Genomic DNA, 24,924 nt, shown 5'->3' with positions numbered 1-24,924 from the left:
ACCTTTGAATTTGAGTCAGTGAAAGGTTTGACAAAAGAGATAACATTTTTTATTTTTTTTTTACCCAGTAGGGGTCACTTATGTAAGAATGAAAATCTTACCCAGTAGGGGCCACTTATGTAAGAATGAAAATCATATCTGCTATTTAAAAAAAATTATTTACCAATTCTTTCACTTTTAGGTTACTGTAATCTGCAAATCTGTGATCTTGTTTTACATATTTCTTATACCAGTTTATTTAAAATTTTAAGACTGCAGAAGTATTTAAAGCAATACATCAACACCCAGTATTTTCTTTATGTTATTGATACACAGGAAAGAATATCTATTGTAGGCAATAAGTTTCTTTGCTATTAAAAGCAGCTTTCAAAATTTTAGAACTTCCTGACTATTCTCAGTGAACGTAAAGGACTAGTACTTAGCTCAGATAGTATACACTACATTTAAAATTAGCAAAAGTTTCTATGACTGAGTTAGAAAACTCCAAAATGTGGTTCAATAGAATAGATTATTAGGTTTTTGCAAATTGTCATGATTTTATGATTTTTGTTATTGGTATTCCACATCATAACATCACATAAAGCACTGGGAGTTAAAGACTTAATGCTCCAGGTCCATGGACTGCTGATTTTCTGGGTACCTGGTTCTCAGAAGAGAAGAACTACATATCCCAGAGGATTTCATTTTCAGAGGGAAAGATAAAACTCTTCACAAGACTGCCTCTTTTTTTGGTGCTTGGTAGTGTGTGTGTTCCTCAGACATCTCTCCTTCAGTTTTAGAGCAAGGCCTTCAGTGTCGGACACGCTCTCTCTCATTTTATTTGATTTATTAGACTCAATTCTAATTATATTGTATTATATTGTGTTATCTTGCATCCTGATGTCATATTTAGAAAATTAACTTTTCTCCTCAGATCACTGCCGCTGTATTGTTTTTAGGCCCATCTCCTATCTCCCTACCCTTCCCCCTTTTCCCCTTTCCTGGGGTGTGGGTCCATTGGTCCCCCCGCCCCATTAGTCACAGAATCGGGTCAAACTGGCTAACTAAACTGTTGACACCTCTTCCTCTCCCCTGCTTTTTTTTGGGCTGGTGAGCCTGTGGGCCTGCTATTCCCCTGTCATGGACACAGATAGATCTAGAGATAATTCTGTGACACAAATAGAAAACTTTCCTTTTCCAGTGTTCATTAACTTAAGAACAGTACTGCCTGAAATATATTTGAAATAAAATGATAACTTCAGACAGACAATCCTTGAGCATACAGGGAGGAATTACCAAAGCTGATAGGGAACACTAAAACTTCTCTAAAGTGCCATATCAAAGGTGATTGATGCTGGAAGTATTGTCTCTTAGAGCTATGGGATCTCAATTCTAGTTTTTCCAGCTGTTTTTTTCCTGGTGAAGGGCTGAGCCAATATTTCATTTAGTGAAAACTTCCTGGTGAATATTCTGTCATTTAAGAGTCTCTATTAATCATCACAGCATTGAAACACATTCCCCTAGGAGTGCTCAGACTGATCCGAGGGTTTAATTTTTAAAAAGCAATTTCTTACTACTTCACTTTTGTTGGTGTTATCGCTGGCTGGACATGAAAGTACTAAACCAATCAGGAAATTTTACAACTAATTCCTTTGTTGGTATCAAGAGGTTATGTAAAGTTCAGTGGAACATATTGCCTGAAGTTATAGTCAATGCTGAATTCAGCAAATCCATATTTTACCATAACTTGTACTTCAAATCCTTGAGACAAATGAATCTCTTGTTTAATCACAAAAGGTGTACTGGGTCAAGTAAGCCAAAGTGTCTGTTCATATAGTTAAATGGGAATTCAGAAAGCTTTTCCTCTCATGATTACAAGAGAAGTAACAGCTAGTTCTCTCAAAAAGTAGGAATTAAAGCAATGCAAATGAGAATTTAACATACTGTCACAGTCACTGAACTTTATTCACAAAATTAACTGCATGAACCATGGAAATGTAAATAAGTCTGTTCATTAAAGGGAAAAAAATAACAACAAAAAACCCACAGGAATTTATTTGTACAGCCAACAAACAAATACCCTAAGCACTGATATTATACTTAGGTAATCTAAAGTATCACATACGTACACAAGTTAAACACATCCTTATGTAATACTGCAGTGTAAAACCTCATGTTTAACTGACCTGCAAATACAGGAGGACTATTTTTAATTCTAAAAAATTATTACCTATATGAACAGTGAAGTAAATATTTGTGGAAGTGATCCTTATATACTAAGTGGAGATCGAATATATGTAATACTACTAGGAGCATATTTCTGTTGTCTGAGAATAAATTGTTCTAAGTTGATAATTTAAAACCAAAAAGATTAATCAACTTTTGTTTAAAAAATAATAATTTTTGAATGACAAACTTTGATGGTACTTTTGATAGAAATGGACTGAAAATGGTTTAAAATTGCTAAGATTAAAAAAAAAATGCAATTTCTTCAGCAAAATCTCAGTCACTTCTTCTAATTACGTCTGAAAAGAAAGTCCAACTTTTAGGTTCCGTTTCACATCCTCAGAAATTTTACTGTTAGTGATTTTCTAGGTAGATACTTGGCCTTCTTAGCTGAGAGGACTGGTAATGATTTGAAGTCTTACTGATTAAAAAACTTCTTTGTACACTTAATGGAATCACAGTAAGAGTTCACAGACACTCTACTTCTACAACATACTTCTGAAACATCACCTGAAATCTAAAATTGAACTTCCAACTTGTCTTTCTGCTCTCAGCAGCCTATGTACTACAAAGCAATAATTCGAGAGAAGATAAAAGAACACTGTACATTTAGTGCTACTGTACTTTAACTGAACAGTTCTCCCAGAAACTTTCAAGTGTTCATGGATTGGCTTATGTATGGGGTTTCAGATAACAAAATTATCAACAAACCAGAAGACTTCTAATAAAAAAAAAAAAATTATAAATCAAACCTAAATCTATCAAAAATTGTATCGTCTTAAAAGCTATTTGAACTCATGAGAAGACAAGCAAGTAGATGACAGCAAACAGTTTTAGGAGAATAATATCAGTTTGCAACTGAAGATACAGTCCTAATTCCTTTGCTACTGACTCTATATTCTATAATCTTTTTTCTGCTACAGAATGGGACTTACCATTATTAGTCCCACAGTAGGCATATTTTTCAGAGTTCCAGAAGAATCTCTGGTCACTAATCAGAGAAAGGTTAACTAACTACCAGCCTCACTTTGAAACTAATTACCAGTGTAGAATGATTAATAGTTGAAATAATACATACTTCTCCAAGATGGCACGCCATACAACATCTCGCTATTCTCTTGGCCACATATTTACATAGGTCTTTACATAGGTCTGTTTTTAAGAAGACTGATAAAAAGATGTCTATTTACACTCACAGAAGTCCAATCCAAACAAAAATCTCTAAAAGGCTAACACTGCCCTAACATTTTTTTCCACATGAAAAATCATTAAACCTTTTAATCAAAATTATATTTACGCTAACATAAAAATGCTAGTGCATATATATAACTACTTACTCTATACATTGTGAATGTTGTCACAGGTTTAGAAAAATTACACTAGTAGTACATTCATGGTGCATAGAACTAGGTGAAGTGTAATCTGAACATTTATTTGGAGAGTTAAATTTAACGTATTCTGTCTAAAAACATTTATTAAAGAAACAGCAAAAAAACTATTAATTTAGTAAATCCATTTATTTTCTTACCTCCAATTCCTTTCTTGGAGAAGAGGATTTCCACTGAGTGAAAACTCCCTGAGATTACTGCATCCACTTAAGCATGTAATGACACTTTTAAGGTCTGTGATCAAATAGGAAAGAAAATAAAGTATCAATTTAAATGTGGAACAGGACTATTTCTACTTAAAAACCAGAAATGACACCAAAACCATGAAGCATTGCAAACAATTTTCTTACCGATACAGTACAATTATTAGCAATATCAAGAACAACTATGTTTGAAAAATACATAAATATTTTCTGTATGTCTCATAAATAATATTTGAACTACATATATTTGGAACAATCAATATTCAAATAAGTTTATAATTGTTTGTATGGCTTTTTAAATTGTTTTTTATACAACAATGTTGGAGGGGGTCCAGAGGAGTGCTAAAATGATCAGAGGGCTGGAACACCTCCCATGCTGGGCAGGCTGAGAGAGTTGGAGCTCTTTAGCATGGAGAAGAGAAGGCTCCAGAAGGACTTTATAGCAGCCTTCCGGTACCTGAAGGGGAGCTACAAGAAAGCCGGGGAGGGACTTTTTATAAGAGCAGGTAGAAACAGGATGAGGGGAAACAGTTTTAAACTGGAAGAAGGTAGATATTAGGATTCTTTACTGTGAGGATGGTGAAACACTGGAACAGGTTGCCCAGTGAGGCTGTGGATGCCCCATCCCCAGAGGCATTCAAGGCTAGGCTAGACGGGGCTTTGAGCAACCTGGTCTAGTGGGAGGTGTCTCTGCCTATAGCAGGGGGGCTGGAAGTAGATGATCTTAAAGATTCCTTCCAACCCAAACTATTTTATGATTCTACGAACTCACCTGATAAGCAGTTATTTTTGATATCCAGCTTTTCCAAAGATACAAATGAATTTAAAGGCACAAGTTCAGTTAAGCTAAGAACAAAAGAGAAGTTATTTTTCAATTAAAGAAAATAGCAGTTCATAAAAACACAGGCACCAAAATATTTTACATTTATAAAAACTTACTAATTCAGCTATCCAAGGTGCTAGAATTAATTACTGAAATTCCTCCTTCAACTTAAAAGCATTTTTTAGCCTTCACAGCAGGTCAGATTTTGCTACTTAAGTGCTACTATTTTATTTCATCTGGTGAATATTTCATTCTATTTTTTTTTAAATAGCTCTGAGAATCTGAAGTCTTGTAAAATTTAAAAAGTTCAATTGGCTTTTCTTTAAGCATGATAGCTAGAATAACACAGAAGACTCTGACTTGGGAGAGAAAATAAAATCTGCTTTTCCCCAGTCTGTTTCCTTCATTTGTCATCAGATTGTTTCTCTTTTTCACTCATGACTTCTTAGATCCTAAAATAATTTTTTTCAAAGTTGTATTTCTTAACTGGTCAAGTTTGCACTTTCTTGTAATAGATTTTTAGTGCTTCCTCTCCTTCAGTACTTCTGTAAGACAGTGTCAATATAGTGCCAGTTATACACACAGCTACAAAACTGCACTTCTTGCAGTCGAACCTTTTCTTGCACAATAAAGCAGCACCAATACCGTGACAAAATTCCTATTTGTAGTACTGAAGAATAAACACAAGGAAAGTGAGCTGACATACATCTGTACAAAGGATTTTTGTCTGGGTATTATCATAACTATTAATATTGTTATTAACAATTATTACTAAAGGCTTGTTTAATTACACCAATTAAGTTTGTAAGAGTGAATGTTAAGCTGTTCAGTCAGCTTGCAACGCTGTTTCCAAATATTACCTTTCAGATTAATAAAGTTACTGTTGATTTATGTTAAATATATACGGGTAAGGAAAAAATAAAATCAAAATGCAAAAAATCTTCAACTAAAACTTGAATGTTTATGTATAAACATACATAAAATCAATTATACCTGTTTAAAAACATACTTTTAGGCAACTTATTCCATTCCTGTAGGGACAAGGCCTAAGCGTAATAGGAGAATGGTATTACAAATGCCAATGGCTGTGGTCACTTTCTCACTGTTAATCCTCATGGGAAGCAGTATTTTCTCATAGCAGTATTATTTGCCTCTAAAAGCTTTAAATCAGAATTCCAATGGTCAGAAACATGACCGTTCAAAATTCGTAACCTACTTACTATACAAACTGACAACTGTTCAGAGCCAAAAAAGCTTGTTTGTTCTTGTAATGTTTGACTATATCTTGTTCTCCAGTACAGGCGTTAGAACTGAAACACAGAGCTGGACTTAATTCTGGTTAAATTCTTGACCACACACTGGTTGTAGATCCTTTATTCTTGTTGAAAATTGGCTTATATGCAAACAAAACAAAAATTCCCCATTCAGCTGGCAAAAAAAGTATTTATATATGACAATATATTAATAGTAAATTCAGAGAAACAGAAATAAAGCCAATTGAGTATGTCACTATACTTCAATTTCTTTCTCAAACCATATTTTAAAGTTGTCCTAGTTCTAATTCTGTTAAGTTCTATCACCTGTCTATTGGTTTTCCACAGAATCAAATTAAATATGAAGAAGCATTAATTAAAAAATCATTAAGTCTCATAAGAAGTCTTGTACACAGTACAGGAAATATCAGCATTTTAGGTTCTCATGACCAGCCAATTACACAATATGCACACAATATTTAATACTTGTATCAAATATAATTAAAGTATGGCTGAAAGATTGAAAATCCATAATATAGGCTATGCTTGTAGATTCACATATTCAAGAATATCTAGGAAAATAAATGTCATACTTGATATGAGCAACTGAAACACTACTTTTACAATACCCTTCTTTCTACAAATGATACTTCAATGTTTTATTTACGGTGAGTTGGGCTCGTGGATCTCTCTCAGTATACACTGTAGTGAATGAGAAATTTTATTTGACTGCTGGACTATCCTTGCCTGCTGTTGGCATTATGAGAGTTAAAACATCTTCCTGTCATTCTCTAGCTTTCCCTTTACTGACATTCTTTGTTAATTTTTTTTTCCTAAGAAAATTCAAACCAGAAAGACAAAGGACATTACTGAAAACTTAATACTACTTGACCTTGTCACATTAGCCCAGGGCATATGAGAGATATAAATTACAAAGAAGACACAAAAGTAAAAGATATTTGAAAAAAAGCAAGCAATAGCTTCCTCTTTCTGCTCCCATTTAATGTTGAAGCAGAACAGGACATAGACAGCCACAAAACACATATGTTGAAAAAAAAAAAAATTTAAGAGACTAGAATAATTAGAGTAGTAGAAAGTATGCCACGGGAAAAAAAAAATCAACCAATCAACCCTGCTTTTCTTAATACAGATAGCAGTAACTCTAGGATGGTCCAAATCTCACTGTCCATCAGCTTTTCCACAGAAGAAAGTAATACTGATGTTCGTAAGAAGGGAAAGATAAAAATAACTTATGTTAATCCAGATATTTAAGTAATGTTTACTTCTTTTCCATAGTTTAAGAACAATAACACTTTAATTTCTAATATTCATTATATTTTTAATTAATAATCAAATACAGTGTAGGAAATCTATCAGTTATTTACTTCTTTCGTGAATAGTAAGAAGTACCCTTCATCAGTATTGTCCATGATGCTACATCCTTAGAGATAAACATATGATCAGCAAAAAATTACTGAAAATAATAATAAATACCTAGACTAAGAAGGGGAGGGGAGTGGGGAAGTACAGGACACAACACTATAACTTTTTCATGACTGACTGGATTCAATATCCCATGACACATACAAGTATTAGGCTGACTCTGGAAAATTTATTAGAAACTCAAAACGGAATGCCTTACAATGACAGTGAGAGAATAGGTGAAAAACAAATACCATGTATATTTAAGAAGGGAGAACAATATGCATGAAGAATTAATTAATCTGATTTTTTTTAGTGTTTCTATAAAAAAAATCTATTAAGTAGCATGTATTTAGTTGCAATAACACATGAGCAACAAGTTCAGGAAGAATTTGATCCTTGTCAAATCAGTTTCCCAAATGTCACACTATTTTTGCAGCTGACTGCATTATTTTAATATTAATTCTTTATACACCACATTTAAGTTATCATAATGAAAACAACAGAAAGCAAAAAGAATTTAGGCATATTAAAACAGAAATTAAGACGGAAATATTTGTCTATTGTGATGTTGCATAAAAAATGTAAGGACTAATTGAAGAGCAGATTGATTCAGTGTCATGTTGTAGAACTTTTCTTATGAAAAATAAATTAACCAGTAAGCTGCAGAATTAAGCGAGATTTCATGTGGTATTTCTATTTACATGAAATGTATGTGTATTAAATATGTAACATCTTTTTCTCACGTGCACCTGAATCTTTATCTAGAATATAAGAAAAAAGAAAATGTTCCCTTTTAAAACTAACTTAATGTTTGTGCTTTCCAATTGCTCTAAAAGAAAGTGCAGATCTTCATAGCCACAGTGCTGCAGTAACTAAGCCAATTAGGTATTCACCACTGACTTTGGTCATCTGTGTATCAACTGAGTACATGCTCCCTATGCCAAAGCCACAGCAAAACAATCAATAAAAGCAGAGGTGGAAAAATTGTTGCCACTTTTATATTTGATGTACATGTAGTTAATCTCTACATTTTCTTTTAGTAGTACTTCATTTTTTAAAATAAAATACAGATTTGCAGCATTAGAACTATACGGGCTTCCAGCAGCCAGTAAAAAGAAAATGGCACTCAATGCATTCTTAAAATATAATAATAATAAAAAAATAACAGAATGGCATTAGCTGTAGGATGAAAGTACAGAAACAGCTTTTCTTTCAGCAGATTACTCCGTTACATTCATTGTTGCTATATAGAACATCGAGTTACTTATGCTATAGCACACACATATGGAGCTGCTTATAAGCGTACATAAAGTGGGTGTAAAAGATCAGGCTACTGAAATGCCAGGAATCTGGAGGCCTTTAATGTGTATTTAAGGCTATCTTGTCTTGTTTGTCTCAAAGATTTTATATTAAGTACAGATACATTAAGAAAATAAAGACAATTGTTTTCTTGTTTTGTTATCCTTATTTGCAGTTTGCTCACCCATAAATACGTGCTTTCTCTCAGAACTTCAGTAGATCAGACAGTGTGGCCACTGGACAAACAATGTAAGTAGTGTGATGGATAGTAAATAAAAACTATAAGATCATGTGACATAGGGTAGATCTACACGGCCAGCCCAACACAACCTGGTTCCTTAAGATTTTGTCTTCCTAGCAGGCACATCATGTTTTCATGCAGTTTTGAAAATTTTTCATTACACACATAGCCATAACTAAATGTCAAAAAAAAAACAAAAAAACAAAAAAACACAAGAAAATAGAGCCATTACTCATATCCAAACCAAAAAGCACACGAACTTGAAGATACTTGATTTTGTAAATATAACTAGCTGTTGTATTTACATGTAAGAGTTTAGGGGGATGCTTCTTTACTAGAAGTAAGTGAAACAAAAATATAGGTTGTACATACTGAAATAATTTTCATTTTCCATGAAGAAAACAGTACTAGAACGTGGTTTTGGGAGCATTAATATATCATGTATATGAAATTAAAAAATAGCCTAATGAACATTCAAACTTGGACATTTTAGCTCTAGTAGTTACACTTAAAATAGCATTTAAAGTCTGTTTTGAATAAACTAGCTGAGAAATATGAAGTTTGACAGACATACTCTAGAAACAATTGCTAAAGAAAGAAAAAAAAAGAAACACTGTGGTTTCAATAAAGTTGCAGTGCTCAAAAATTATTTTAATATAACATCTAATAGAAAAAAATACTTTTCATAGTTACTGCTGTTTTGAATTTTCATAACTAAAGGTATCCAGTGCCATTACTTGTCAACAACAGACTTTCCAAGAACATCTGAAAAAGATGGCGATATTTTAAACGTAGTGAGAATTATACTTATTAGAAAATTGTTATGTTACTAAATTTCTCTGTATCAACTACATAAATGAAATAATCTTTCTTTTTTACCTATTTTGAGACAGCAAAAGAATCTGCAACAGGGGCAACCAATACAAAGAAAGCATTCTCACAGCAGAAATGCTATTGTCATCCAAATATAGTTCTCTTAGTAGAACATGATTTTCCAGCCTTGGAAGCTGAGTAGAGAAAATTATTTAAAATTAATGTAAGTTAGAGAAAGAACAGCAGAATTTTTACCACATGCTTTTCATCAATCATTACTAAATACAAGCAAAAAAACACATTTTGAATATATATATATCATTTTCTTATTACATACTCACTAATTGTCAAACAGTTGCTACAAATCAGGCAGTAAATATTCTTCAGTGTTCTCTACATAGTTTGAACAGAAAAATCAAGATAAATTTCCAAAAAAAGAAGTCAAGAGCCATACTCTTAATATTTTATTTCTGCTGCTTACTGACAATAGCTTTCTGCTCCCGGATGTGTAAGAGGATCATTATCAGTAAAGGTGATTAATTGTCCACTTAGCAAACTACCTTTCTATTCAAGCATTTCTGAAAATAACATAAACTGGAATGAAATGCGGAATGACAATAGTATTTTGTGACATTTTAAACATTCATCATTGCATGATACAAACTGAAGACTAGATGCAATAAACCAAGGAAGAAAATATAATTACTGAGGGTCCAATTTTCCAAAGACTTCAGAGCAAGTAAATACTTAGCTACCACTTATGACAATTTTTACCTCTGAAAAATCTCTAGAAGGAAAACAAAAACAAAGAACAAGTAAACAAGTAATATCCCAGGCAAACAGAGAGCACATGAGCAACAGTGTGAACCACGTTACTATTAAGAAGGATTGTAGGTACATAATCACTTAATTTAAAGATCTTACCTCCTGGAGGTTGTTCCCTTGTAACTTCAGAATTTGAAGTAGTCCACAACTCTCAATGCCTTCAACTTGTGTGAGATGATTAAAAGAACAGTCTAGATGTATGAGAGTAGGTACTTCACAAAGACCTTTTGTGCTGATTAGCTGATTATGATCCACAATTAACTGCTGAAGGTTTTTCAGTGACTCCAAACCACCTGAGAATTAAAAGATATAACCTGAATTAAGCCATCCTAAAATAAAAAAAAAACTGGTTTCTACTTACCAAGGAAAGAGGTTTCAATATACTCATATTATATATAGTAACAATTAGTATCAGTTGTATACAAGTTTTAAAAAATTATCTGCATTTGACCCTATCAAAAATACTGTGTGTACAGTTCATTAATTTTTGATTCTGTTAACTAATAGAACAGTTCACAAACCTTTTCGAACAGAACATTTTATTAATTGATAAGCTGCATTTACTGTGCTTGAGTACTTTATAACTGTCATTCAGAACTACCTTCTGAATTTACTTCTTTCAAGTGTTCTTCACAGGTTTGATGTAATACTTTGTCTCATTTTTACCTTACCCAAAGCTTCCATAAGCAAGCTGGGCAAGACGTGAATAAACTTCTGAGAATAAACTAGATTGTGAGGCTAAAGACCACCTTGCACCACTATTTAGAATATAGAAAGGAAAAAATAAGGAAAAAACAGAAGCGAAAGATTAAATACCAAGGCTAGCAGTGCAGTTAAAAACAAGAAATACAGGCCTTAAAATCACAGTAATTTTAAAAATGGGAAGCATCCCACCAAAACTACACAATCACATAACACACTGTATGCTAAAGAGACAACATCCTGTATATGAAACAAATGTTACATATTATAACTTAAAAACAGTTCTTCAGGAAATAAATCTACAAATCTTAAATTTTTCAAAAGAAATTCAAGCATACCCATGACATACTATGCTGACTGCAAGATCCTGCTCTGTATTTTCTTTTTTCCATGCTTTGGTAAGAATAAAAAGGGAATCAGCACCATCTAGTGGCCTCAAAACAATTTGTTGTCAGAGAGCATTAAAACATCTTCCAAGACTTCCTCACGAGAGCAGTCTTCAAATTTTCATAGCATAGCAGTATCGGTAACTTTAAAAGCACTGAATTATCATAGAATGGAACAAAGGATAAACTAGACATAGAGTAAGCAAAAGCAAGGATTTAATACAGGATCTGGAAATTTCCTATTCTGTAAACTGCACAAATTATGTTTTTTTGCATTTCCTTCTTATCATCTGTCTTAGTTAAAGTAAGCATCACTCAGAGCAGACATGCCAACACTATAATACAAGTGGGATCACAATCTATTCTGAACTATCAAATACAGTCCAAGAGAAAAGTACAAAAGAGAGAATAATACAATACAAACACCTGGTATTTTACTATTTCTTCTGTACACATGCAAAATTAAAAATAAGCATGAAAATCTTGTGCATATTTCCAGAATATATTGTCTGTTTTTCACATGACACAACCAACAACAGCTATGGGAAAATCCATTCTGTTAGAAAAAGCACATGGTTTCAGAAAAATTTGTGGAGAACACTCACTTAAGTAACGCAGCAGCTGGCTAAGTATAGCTCCAATCTGTTAACTAGGGACACTGTCTATGCTATCAGTGCAGTTCTGAAATAACTTCTAAGCACGACAAAGATGAACGATGCCCGAGGACTAAAAGATGACTGTGAACATGAAGATGAAAAGCACACACAAAAATAAATAAAATTGAAAGGTGTTTGATAAAAATCCTTGATGTGCTTTCTTAAAAACAACAGGTCCAAAGAAACATTTAAGAGTAGCTAGTTATGCACTTTTATTCTTAGCATTGCCAGGATTTTAGCCAACATACTCAGACAATATAGACAACTTAAGAAAGTGCATTCTTTGAATCAAGTCAAAATGTTACTTTTTCTCTAACATCTTGTGTACATCATCTTCCAAATACATAAGCACTGAACTTCAATATACTACTGATACAATGACCTAGTTTGTGAGCACACATCCCTAGGTGGAAAAGCATAACAGATGTATTTCTCATACTTTTATTGTTATTTTAAGGGTTTTCTGCTAACTCTCATTTTTCCCCCTACTGATGCTATGTTTTAATGAGGAAAGAAAAAGAGAAAAAATGAATGTGCTTAATGTGTTCAACAATAAGTTATTAAAACACAAGTATTATAAATAAGCACAGCAAACAACAAAAAGCAACACCATATAACCTTTGTTAAAGATGGATGAACAGAGCACACAGCATTGTATTGCAGCTGTGAAAGACTGATTCCAAACCGATTTTTGTGAATGTTTACCCAGTCAAATTAATTAGAAACTTAGTAAATCTAACACAACATTGAACAAAACAGAAAGTACAACAGGATTTTACTCCACAGGTTCCATACAAAGATACAATTCTACACAGTTGCTCCAATCCTAAAGTTCATTCTTAATTCTTGATCGTTCGATCAAAATGTCTGCAAGTCATGGGTTGCATGACTGTACATTAAACTCATTTTTTTTCCAGCTTTGGGGCAATCGGCAGCAATGAAGAGCAAGAGAGGGAAGTTAAGTATGGAACAACAGTTTGGAACCAGAATGGGCAGCATCTTAGCAGAAAGAAAGGCTGTGGTCCAGTGTTAGTGTGGTTAGCGCACTCAGATGATTTATACATAGAAATACATATTGTAGCTAAGCCATGCTACATATAAATGTGAAGTTGAGTACAATTTAAAATACAGGTGTGTTCTAAATCCATTTCTTTATTCTCATTGGGCTTAGCAGTTGGCTGGCCCTGAATCGAAGGGAAATACAACCTTGCACAGAAACAGCACAAATATTCTGTTATTCAAATTGGAATAACCTTCTATTAATTTTCTTACCAATTCGAGTGATTCTGTTGTAGGAAAGTTCAAGATTCTGGAGATTTATGCACCCATCCAAGCCACAAACTGATGAAAGGTTGTTCTTATTCAGAATCAGAATACAGAGATTTTCTAGATTTTCACAGTTAATTATCTGAATGTTGTTTTCCTGTAACAAAGGTAAACAGGAATATTAAATAGCATCTGCAGTGAATCAGCAGAATTAAATGTAAAAATATAGCAAGTTATCACCATCGCTTATTTTTACCTTAAACTTCTAGTTAGGAGTAAGGGCATCTCTATTTTTTCCATTAAGAAAATACGTTAATGAATCAGAACCTGCCTTTTTGTATTCAACTGGTATAGAACAAAGATGTATCTCACACTGCATTCTGGCTCTGAAAATGCTCAGAAGCTGAAACAAAAAGTGTAAGGAGAATCTAAGGACACAGTAGTCTTTCCCAAATACACTTTACTAGCTTCTCAAAGGGAGAATGAAATGAAAAATCCATAGCAAACATTATATTTACTAGACATTAATGAAGACAGTTTTGACTTTGATGGAATCTCATTTACTAAAAATGAAGATCTGCATTTAGAAGTCTTTTGGTTACTAACATTGCTATTAGCTAATGCTCCTCCTCCGAAAGTTCTTGCTCTTTTAACATCCCTCTTCTCAGGCTGTTTTAATAAAACTTCCTCTGATTTTCATTTCACTATTTGCTTCCCTTGCTATTTTCTTCTGCTTTTCCACCAGCAGATACTCAAGAAAGCAAAACAAAACAAAAAATTAAACTCCTTGCTTTTGCAACAAACAGATTAAGCCAAAAAGTCTAATTCCTATTCCTGCCAAGACTTAGGTGCTAGCTTCAGCTACAAGCAAAGATGCACTAATGCTTTCTTTGGAAGCTGTAACACTAATTCTTCACAAGAGGGTGTTTCTTCATTAGGGCTGAATGGAAGACAACAGCCTAATTAGCAAGCATAGCCTAAGTATTATTATTATCAATGTATGTTATTAAGGTATGAGTAAAGTATAAATAAAAGTCAATCTTCTAAAAGTTTCCTCCTTCGTCCAATTATTCTGATGTATTCCAGTGTGACAATCCTATATATTATTTAGAGTATAAAATTTTGAAATAAAATAAAAATGAAACAAAACAAACAAAAAATGAAACAGTTCTGTACAAGACATTATTTGATCTAGATTTTTTTGCATATAAATACCAGTTTTAGACTGGCATCTTAGACATGCATGTTATGCTCTCATATTACTATTGTGCTTTCATAGATTGATGTACCCAAAATTAATGAATCACAGAAATTACATTCTGAATAGATAAGTTAATTGGGAAAAGTAAAGGAAAAAAATTGCAAAGAACAGATGTTGCTTACTCACAAGTCTACTGTGAACAATGAGGGCACAGTAACTTTATTGAGTGTTGTTAAACAACATGAAAAAAAATTAAGAGTTGTTTCACATAAATTAAATTCCAAACCTAGGATGCACCATACACCAAAATGTTTTCTATAGTCAGAAAAAGTTACATTTAGAAGGTCTTGTTGGATAACATGCAGTAACAAGTACCCAGAGATTATGTCTCCAGTGTAACATGCCATATAATGTCATGTCTTGAGCATTTATGCACATAATTTTCATTAATAACCAGGGTTTGCATTTCAAAGGACCTACTCTGGCCTAAGCTGAACACTGCTATGGTGAACAGTACCCATCCATTCATGACCTCAGACAGTCTGAGGTATCTTATCAATCAAGACATAGCAATACTCATTACTACATGTACTAGTATATAATACTAGACTGATACTATCACTTCTCTTAGCATAGTTTGATTCATTTGCAGGATACTGTTGTAGTACAATGCAAATTTCTACGTACAATGCAAATCTGTTTAGATCTGTAGATCTGTTTATTTTTGGAAGTACTTTATTGATATTCCTAAGCTTTCAAAGCACTAAAAGCTACATGCTGTCCAGGGCAGCAGTAGGAGCAAACCACAAGCTCAGACCCTCTCCAAAGCCTTTTCCAATCCAGATGATTCTATGTTTCTATGACTCTATATTCATTTGGATGCAACTGTATAACCACCTGAACAGCAACACTGGCAGCTTTCACCCAGATATGATAAAGAATCAAATATGCTTAGTACCTCCACATTGATATACTTTAGGTCTTTGCAGCTACTTAGCCCTTCCAGTGCAACTAATCCACAGCGTCTCAGGGTCAAAACTTGTAGATTTGAACACTCTGACAGGGTCGAGAGGCTACAAGCTGGCAAATCTTCAAGTGTAAGTGTTGTGATCTACACAATAGATAATGTGATAAATGAGATTAATTGTTGCTATACTGAACATTCATTATACAACATCACATTCTGGTTATTTTCTCTAAATAGAGAGATAAAACTACATATTGTTGACACTTTAGAGAATGCAAGCAACAAATATGTTAATCCTTTCATATTGATAGGTCTGATCTATTAAATGGGAAAAAATATAAAAAAATCAGTTTGATTTTCACTTTAAAATAAATAAAACTGATGTTGTACTAATGATACTGAATTTGAATGGAAGATTAAAACTAAGAAAATATATTAATAACATTGTTTCCCATTGTGCTATCATGAGTGCACATGAACAGATGAAAATAGTTCATATTGAAGGAGTATGTAGTCCAGTATGTCATCTCAGAATAGATACGAAGAGGAGAGCATGGAGAAAGCATACAGTGATACTCCATAACTGCTGGGAACCAAGAGGTGTTCTTTATGGCAAAACACCATCTATAAGCTGACCATCAATTATGTCTTGATTCTTGAAGAGACTGGGCTTTCTCAAAACTCTGAGAAGATAGATGTGGAAGGAGCTTAAATGCAGAGCCTTATACAAAGGCAAAGCCATTTTAATTTAGCTGAAAATAGAAGCTAAGAGCTCCTGCCTTCTACAATCTTAAGATACTATCAATCATATGAAGACACATCACTCTGCTCCAAAATGATCAACAGGAATTCAAACATCATTCTCATTGGTCTTATTTACCATTTGTGAGAGGAACAATTCCCACTCAAATCTATATCCTTTCCAATGATAATTTTCTCCTCCAAAATAGCACTTCTTTTCCAAAATAGCACTCTGCTTTTAAGAAAACAGTAACAACAAAAAACACAGCCAAAACCAATGAACAAAGAAACAAACAAAAAAAGCAAAATCAACCAAAAAAAAAGAACAGTGATGGTTTAGCTTCCAATTTCATTCTAAATCTGTACAGTTACCTGCTGCAGAGTACTCCAAGGACCACTGTGAATTATCTTCTGTATACTTAATGGAGGCATCTTGCTAACTGAAGTTTTCCTTGATTGTTTTTTAATATTTGGTACTTTTCTTTGGTTTTCTTCATATATTTGAGACCAAGACTTACACGTGCTCATCCAATTTGCTCTCTTTTTTTCAATATCATTGGGAAGAATTAATCTATTGGAACACTCAGATACCTCTTGAACTGTGTCCCAGTTCTTTATGACTTCCTCATTAGCATCTTCCACTAGCAATACAGTTTTCTTTATTGTTTCAGACTGAGAAAATTGATCTTGGTCACCTGTAAAAGTAGTATTTGACTGGACATTTGATTGACTGCTGCATGTATCATTTGACTTATTTTCTACCATTTGATTTGCTCCAAAATCAACAGATTCAACCTTCAAAGCATGGATACCTGAAGCTTTATTAAGTTCTTCAGTTTGTGAGTAATTTTCTTCTATATATTTTACCAAATTAATATGTATGTTTTCATTATTCACTTGAGAAGATTCCTCCTTCTCAGAGATTAGCACATTCAGTGTTGGTGCCAACTTTCCTTCTGTTGAAATCATCCCACTATTTGTTTCACCCATCATTTTAGTCTGTTCTTCTTTTTGTTCCTCTCCTTGCTTATTTAGTTCCTTTTTCTTGTCTCTTATTACGTCAGTATTTTCTGTCAATTTATTCCCTTTTATGTTTTCTTTGTTATTTTCTCCATCTTCAGTTATCACAGCTTTTGCTATTTTTTCTCTTAATTTTCTCTGTTCTTCTCTTATTTGCAGCTGTTTTTCTCTTACAAGTCTTAGGCTTGCTTTCTTTTTCTCATATTCCTTACGTCTCCCTACCTGTTCCAAATACTTCTGTCTCTCTAGCTCTTCTTGTCTCTTTTTCTCTTCTTCTTTATTTTGCTTCCTTTCTTCCATTCGCCTCCTCATTTTTTCTTCCCTTACTTTCATTTCTCTCTCAATTTCTTCTTGTATTTTCTTTTTCTTTTTTATTTCATCTTTCCATTGTTTTAAGATGGGAGCATACTCCTTATGGACTAAATATGCTCTAAATCTCGCTTGGATTTTCACAGCTGCTGTATTCCGTTGTTCTGCCCGGTGTTTACTTTCTTTTGCTTTCTGCTCTTCAAATGCCCTTTTCTCCTGTTCCATTTGCAGCTGTAGCTTCATGATAACTTCCTAGGCCGAAATAACAATTATGATAGACTTCAACCACTTTTAAAATAGGACAGGTGTTGGCACAAGTTTACTATTAATAGACAGCAATTGGTGTATTAACTGTTACAGAATAACATATATTCCCTAATATGACAGTAATCTCATAGTCTCTTGAGAAAAGCTCACTGTACAGCTTTACCTCGTGTTGCGTCATTTTGTCTCTCCAAGCTTTCTTTTCCTTCTGTAACTCATCTTCCATCACAGTTTGTTGTTTCTGCACAATAAATCAGCTTAAATGAATATTGTACAAAACCTATTGTTCAAAATAACCTCTCTTTTAACTCTCCCACCTTGACTTTAAAATTACACAATTTGGTGAATGAATGCCTGCCTTTAAATGAGAAACTCAGCTCTGTGATTACCAAAATAAACAACTTTGCATTCAAATTAATAATGCAGATTTGGTCAAGTACTGAAAGATGTATCCCTTCGGAGAGTTACCATCTCAGTATTTGGTCCAAATAACTGCCACCCTCCTCCGCACTACTGCACTGCTTCAAATGCTGTAGTATTGAAAATGAAAGCTATGCTTATGAAAACACTATTCAAAGAAGAGCTACATTATAGTAGCAGTGTAGCAGAAATAAAAGTTCTGAAAGTAGCATAAACATCAACTTTGTGCTGGTACGTTACTGATAATCCTACAATTTTTCAACAGGAATTTTGTTCACTGAAGCTGAAGGAAAGTTTTTCACTGAAATTGTTTCCCAGGGGAAGCAAAAAGGAAAGTCTGTGTCTGGAATTACATCTGATTGACAATTAAGAGAGAATAACTACCTAAAAACCAGAGGCTGATCCAGAACCACCTGACTCTAGGTGGAAGCAAGATAAATCAGTATCAGCCAAATTAAATATACAGCAGTACATGCAGGAACCAGTATAAACAAACCAGCACTTCTTTCACCCTCAAGCCAGATATATAAACATTGTTTTTCCTGCATGTTCAGAAACACTGAACTTCTCATTAAACAGACTGGAAGTCTTGATTCTTCTTTACTGGAGGCTAGTCTACATCTTTCACCTCTGTAAAGTGTGCTAGTCATAGAGTTACCAAATTATCCCAAGAGGAACATGACACAATCCACTTTGTCTAGAGAAAGAAAGCCATTCTCCATCCAAAAAAGATTCATGAAATAGAAGAGAAAAACCAATTCTGCAGCCTGCTGTCTCAGACACTTCACTGGCTTTTAGAGATCAACGGTCTTTTCACTCACCAAGCCCTTCCTTAATTTTGGTGACTTGAATCACCTTGCTGCAACCAAGACACTCAGCTCTTAACAAATTAGTTATCTGAATATCAAGCATTAACATGCCTCCTACTACATAAATATTTAGGCTAAATGAGAAAATATTTTGGCCTCACAAATACAACGTCTGAAGATTAAATTATTTCATTTCCTCATTCTCTTTTTGGAGAACTACCAAATCTTATCCTTTGATATGGACTGTAGACAATGGCAAAACATGACTAGATGTCATGTCATGATGGAATTCAGTAAATGAATCCTGATTCAGTCTCCCAGACACAGACAAGAAAAGGGAGTATTGTAACTTCTACCCAGATGAAGCCCAACATGAGCATTTATGAAAGGAATGATTTTGGTTCAGATTACTTTACCTGTGATTTTTAATCTAAATGTGGATTTGGAGTGGGTGGTCCAAAGTACCTCCTATTAAAACACAATGGCCACTTTTTCTTTATGAGTAATTTAGTACAACACTCATTTCCAGTACTTTGGCTGGTGTCATACTGTAAAAATTATGTACAGACAAAGTCAAAAGAATAACTTCCCATAGTAAATCAATTCACTGTAAATCGAGGCAGTCAAACAAATATCTCAACAGATGGTACTTAAATATGTTTTATGTTTCTGTTCAGTATCAGAAAGGGTAGGTAGAGTTTAGTATAATCATACAATCTGGAATAGCACTCTCTTTTTCACATTAGATCTCAAATTGAATTAATCTAGGTGGCAAAAACATTGTTTGTTTAAGTATCATTAATCACCTTGTGCAGAAGATCGAACTCCATTCTTTCAGCCTCAAATTTCTCCAGATGCTGCATCCTTCTGGCATGTTCTTCTTCAGTCTGTTTTTCCCATGCTTCTCTCTCAGTTTTCCACTTTTTCCTCTTCTCATCTTCAATCTCACTTTGTCTTTTTTCCCACTGCTCAAATTCTTGTCTACATTTTTCTTCTACTTCACGATAAGTAAGGCTTACGTTCATTTCAACATCAGCTACAAATTTGTAATCAATCAAGCAAACCTTTTATTTAATTTAATAATAAGTTTTGGAGGACATAGAATGGTCTTATTGCATTGACAAGCAAATACAACCTAAAGGATCCCATGTTGATATAGCCAGCAATATATATCCTCAAGGAAATCAGAGCTACAGTGAGTGCTTTCTTTGAATGATTTATACTGTACTATATGAACTACTATGAACAGTTATTATTGCAACCTCTGACGCTGCCACAGCCATATCTATTCTACCAGTGTATGTGCCAGGATTACACTCTGGCTTCAAGATAAATGCCTTCTCTGGCTGTTATCAGGGGTTTTATATTTGATGCACTCCACTTGAAAACATGCAAAGGATGGGGCAACTGGAAGCATTCCAAACCAATGTGATTATTAAAAACAAAGCAAGTTGTGGCCAAAGCACGGGGACTTTAGTGACTCCAATCTGGCTTCCACTTGTGGATTGTTTTGGTTTTTTTTTCTTCTTCTTCTAATTACGTAAATCATTCTAGGGTAATGTTTTCTGAAATAGATTTCTATCAAGACATTGAAGATAATGATAATTCTGTGATTCCAAAATTAGATAAACCACAAGCAGTCCATGAAGGCTACTGCACGCTGTAATGTGTAATTTTTTATAAAGACTATTATGATACTTATGAAAACAGAAAAGTAGGAAGTAGTAACATGATGCTAAAGATCAACACAAGCAGATGAATAATACATATGCTTACCTGTAAGAAAGAGGTCATCAGTGACTACTTCACTGGTGGCCTGATTATTATAATTAGATATTGTAGCAACTTGCAAGTCTTCGTTTTCAACTTCAAATAGTACCTAATATAGTTTAGATTGACATTAAGAAACAAGAAACAAAATTTAAAAGCAGAACATTATAAAAATCTCCCAGAACAAGCATATTTTTTTTTCATTTTACAACAAGTGTATGAAACTTACTGTTGACTGCTACCCTTAGAACACTGAATAATGCAAATGGATCAGTCAAAAGATGTTTCCTAGAATAAGAAATATTACCATATTTCCTCTGAAAAAGCACGGTATTTCTGTGTTATTTAAGATCATTTTGCATTTTTTAACCTGGAAAAATAAATTCTTTGTATTTGGGGATTGTTTTTGTTCTACTTTCTGTGGAAGCACTATACATACGCATCCAAACTGTTATGGAGATAGCCAAAGAACTTGTTGCTTGTGCATTTTTAACCAGCCTATTTGAAAACAAAGCTATGGACACCAAGATTTGCTGTATTTCATTCATTTTTTTTCTTTTACTGTCAAGAAGTAATCTATTCCTGCTTATTTACTACCTGTTCATCACATGCTTGGGATACAGATTAAGTTACGTAATACAACTGAATTCGCAGAAAGTAATTTTGCTATTTTAAACAATGATCTTCAGAGTATAAAAATTCATGTTTGCAAAAATGCTCACTAATAAAAAACAGGTGACAAAATAAAAGTGATTAAATTCAATACAGGTTTTTGTTTTTACTAAATCTTTAGCAAATTATTTCAAATCTCATTAAAGTATAAAATAACTGAGGTTCATAACTCTTGATTTGTCCTTGAGAGCTACAGGCATTAACAGTAATGCATCCTTCTAATCATCATAAAAAGAGTAAGATTAGAGAGAAGTGTTAGAAGTATTACAATACTACTGAGAAATTATTCTGGGAATAAATAAGAAATGATTTTTCAGTTTTGTTTGTTTTTGTTAATTGTTGTGCTCAACATCTCAAGGAATGATAAAGAGAATCGATTCCAGATTTTAACTTACAGATGTGGTGTACTGCAATTGAGTCCCATTTCTAAAGAACAGCATCTACAAGTGCAACTTAGTACCATATGGATAGTCTAACAAAAATAAAATGGAATATATCTATATGTCTCATTAGGAAGCTATCTAAACAGGCTTAAATTATCTACTACACTGGATAGAATTTTGTTCACTATATATATTGTTTAAATAGTGAATACCCTTTTTTTAAATTGCTCTGGATCTTCATTATACTCAGAAGCCAATTCTGCCACGTGATCTGAAGCATAGCAAGGAACTACTTCATGAATGTTACCTAAAGAAGAATGAAATATACAGTTTAGTACACAGAGGGAAAATCCCCTAGCAATAACCAGTTCTGCTCTATACTACCTAACTACTATATTTCTTTACATTACAAAAAAAGATAAAGCATTTGTTTTCCTTTCATTTTTTTTTCTCCAAAAATAATAACAAACAATAACCAAAACTGTACTCAAACATATATGGGAGTCATTCTCCTAAATTAAAAGCAGTAAATATGTATAACTGGAAAACACACACGATGCTATAGGAGCCCAGTCAGAGCAAACTGCATTTGTGAAAGAATTCCACAGCATAAAATAGTCAAACGTGTGACACAGAAAAATATAGTAGAACTTGCAACAAAAAGCATGACAGCTTTAAGATTTAAAGAAACCTTCCCAAAATATGAAAACGGAAAGACAATATTGAATTTTTGTTCCCAAACCACTACAGCAAATGACTGTGAAGACTAAGATTCTGTGAATAACTAAAATGGGACAGAGAATTCCTCATGTCTAATGTAACGTAAAAACTGCGAGCTTGGCTTCAGACACGCAACTGGCACAGAAAGGTTGCTCCCAATGACAAGGCCATTTCATTTAATGCTAGCTTGGATGTCTGTATAGACTTTAAACATCCTACGGGGCTCAATTGTATCTGCACTCTTAACTTCCTAGTGACTGCATCTGATTCTCATGAAGAATCTGGCCCAGGTTCTGTTTCAGAAAAAGATTCTGTAACTTGGTGTTGTTCTGTAGTTTAGCGTGAGATGAACTTTTAGGGAAAAAAAAATCAGTTCATATGCAAAAGTTAATCTGAGAGGACAGCATTACATAATTTTATTCTTAAAGACTCTGTGCTTTCAGAAGCTGATGCAATAGGTTTTACTGCTTGCTCTACTTAGAAGTTTGCATTGTTTTACTGATGACTGTTAGTCGTAATATGAGTTGCATAAATACGATGTGATCCCTGCTTACTTGTAGTTTCTTCATCTTCTAAGTCTTGCAGTATAACCTTTTCAGCATCTTGATTTCTGTTCTTTATGAAATTTAAATAGGACAGAACTGATTCTGGCAGCTCATCTGAAATCTAGAAAAATATGACATTTCTTATAAATTCTACATTTTCATCTCACTGCTACAACTGGAGGTAAATATTTAATATGCAAGAATACTGACTCGGTTACAATTCACCTATAAAGCACCAATGGAAATTTAGTAGTAATTGCTACCAAAATTCTTCACGCTTTTGGCGCTGGCAATTCTCACTCTTCCCATTGTCTTATCATCCACTGAACAATTAATAATTCTCATTCTTACACTTAAATAAAATTCTAATTAGAACACATTTTAGTAGCTTATCTTCTGAAAACTTCAGAAATACATTTCAATTAACATTTCATTTGTACCTGTCACAGACAAAGAAATTAAGAGAAGAGTTGAGACAAAAATTAACTAACACATATGATGCATGGAATCTGCTCCATAATGATGTTACAACTCTTTCAGAAGCAAAATTAATTTTGTGATATAAACAGTATGTACATGGTGTTTTAAAGTATGTACGTATTTCAGATGTTTCAACTTTCTCTGCTACATAGACACTTTCTACTCAAAATATCGTCTTCTCAAAGATTTGGGAAAATGGACTGCCTTCTCTAGACGTGTAAATTGTTGTAAATACTGCTGGCATTTTAACATGCAAATGCATGAACAATCACCACTGATGTCTTGCTCTGCCATTTTTTGTATCAAATATATATGATTAATGGTCTCATATGACCAACTACGCTAGTGTCCTATAGATACTAGATCATCTATTCGTATACTTGATAGATCCTGTACAACTTTCAAGCATAAGTAAAAGCAGTGTGAGCCCTCTGAACACTTACTGACTCAGTGTCACTCGCAGATTCCTCTGATACCTCTGTGTCAGGTTCATCTGCTTCAAAGGAAGAAACACTGATTCTACTTAATTCACTTTCTATTTCTTTTTCAATTCCTTCGATATCTTCCGACTTTCTACTTTCCATAGCGTCGTATCTCCTTTCAAAGCTACACAAAGAAAATATTAAGTATCACTACTGCCTCAGCCAAAATAAAGAGTGTGCTCATTTAGCGCAAGCTTATTCAGACACAAGTATTGAACAACAGATTGAAATATTAGAAGGAACAGCAGAACTTTGCTCTGAACACTTCAGATCACACAAGAAACAAGCAATAGATAAGAAAAATGTTCCTCCCTCTCACCTCTAACCTCAATCCAGGGACCGGGGAAGCAGCCCACAGCGGCTCCTTCGCAGGGAGAGAGCACCCTAGTCCCCTCCCCGCTCTCCTTCAGCCAGTCTCCTAATGGCCGCAGAGAAGGACGGGCAGCCCCTCCGCCAAGAAACCCCTGAGCCACTAACCGCTGTCCGGTAGTCCCTCGGCGGGAATAGAGGGAGAGCGGCCGCCGCCCTGAGCGCGTCACCACGGCAACGGGACGCTCAGGCGGCGGGCGGGAGGGCGGCCCGCGCCCAGAGCTGGCGATTCGCGCCCGGGGCGGGGCGCGACGCTCATTGGAAGGGCGCTGCGCTGGGAAGTGTCC

The 24,924-nt window shown here is 34.1% G+C and overlaps 1 protein-coding gene across 15 annotated transcripts in view; it reads right to left on the bottom strand.

Moving 5' to 3' along the window:
- LRRIQ1 (leucine rich repeats and IQ motif containing 1) overlaps nucleotides 1-24,859 on the bottom strand; it is a 106,440-nt gene extending 81,581 nt beyond the window's left edge. For 9 of the 15 annotated variants that reach the window (XR_002434695.1, XR_002434697.1, XR_002434696.1 and 6 more), the window contains exons 1-14: nucleotides 24,588-24,796; nucleotides 24,230-24,392; nucleotides 23,316-23,427; nucleotides 22,254-22,348; nucleotides 20,993-21,095; nucleotides 20,023-20,252; nucleotides 18,154-18,228; nucleotides 16,767-17,975; nucleotides 15,645-15,797; nucleotides 13,492-13,642; nucleotides 10,575-10,768; nucleotides 9,717-9,844; nucleotides 4,569-4,642; nucleotides 3,734-3,827 (exon numbers count right to left, since the gene is read on the bottom strand). Coding sequence is in view for 10 of the 15 variants with exons in the window: in XM_021385315.1 (XP_021240990.1) it covers nucleotides 3,734-3,827; nucleotides 4,569-4,642; nucleotides 9,717-9,844; nucleotides 10,575-10,768; nucleotides 13,492-13,642; nucleotides 15,645-15,797; nucleotides 16,767-17,975; nucleotides 18,154-18,228; nucleotides 20,023-20,252; nucleotides 20,993-21,095; nucleotides 22,254-22,348; nucleotides 23,316-23,427; nucleotides 24,230-24,370 (2,759 nt within the window). In the remaining 5 variants the exon portion in view is untranslated. Of the gene's footprint in view, nucleotides 1-3,733; nucleotides 3,828-4,568; nucleotides 4,643-9,716; nucleotides 9,845-10,574; nucleotides 10,769-13,491; nucleotides 13,643-15,644; nucleotides 15,798-16,766; nucleotides 17,976-18,153; nucleotides 18,229-20,022; nucleotides 20,253-20,992; nucleotides 21,096-22,253; nucleotides 22,349-23,315; nucleotides 23,428-24,229; nucleotides 24,393-24,587 lie in introns of all 15 variants that reach the window. The other 6 variants (XR_002434699.1, XM_021385312.1, XM_021385314.1 and 3 more) reach the window with 3 other exon arrangements.

The sequence above is a fragment of the Numida meleagris genome, chromosome 1 (assembly GCF_002078875.1).
Source record: "Numida meleagris isolate 19003 breed g44 Domestic line chromosome 1, NumMel1.0, whole genome shotgun sequence".
NCBI classification, from domain to species: Eukaryota; Metazoa; Chordata; class Aves; order Galliformes; family Numididae; genus Numida; species Numida meleagris.
The sequence above is the reverse complement of the archived record's forward strand: the minus strand, read 5'-3'. Positions and strand labels throughout refer to the sequence as shown.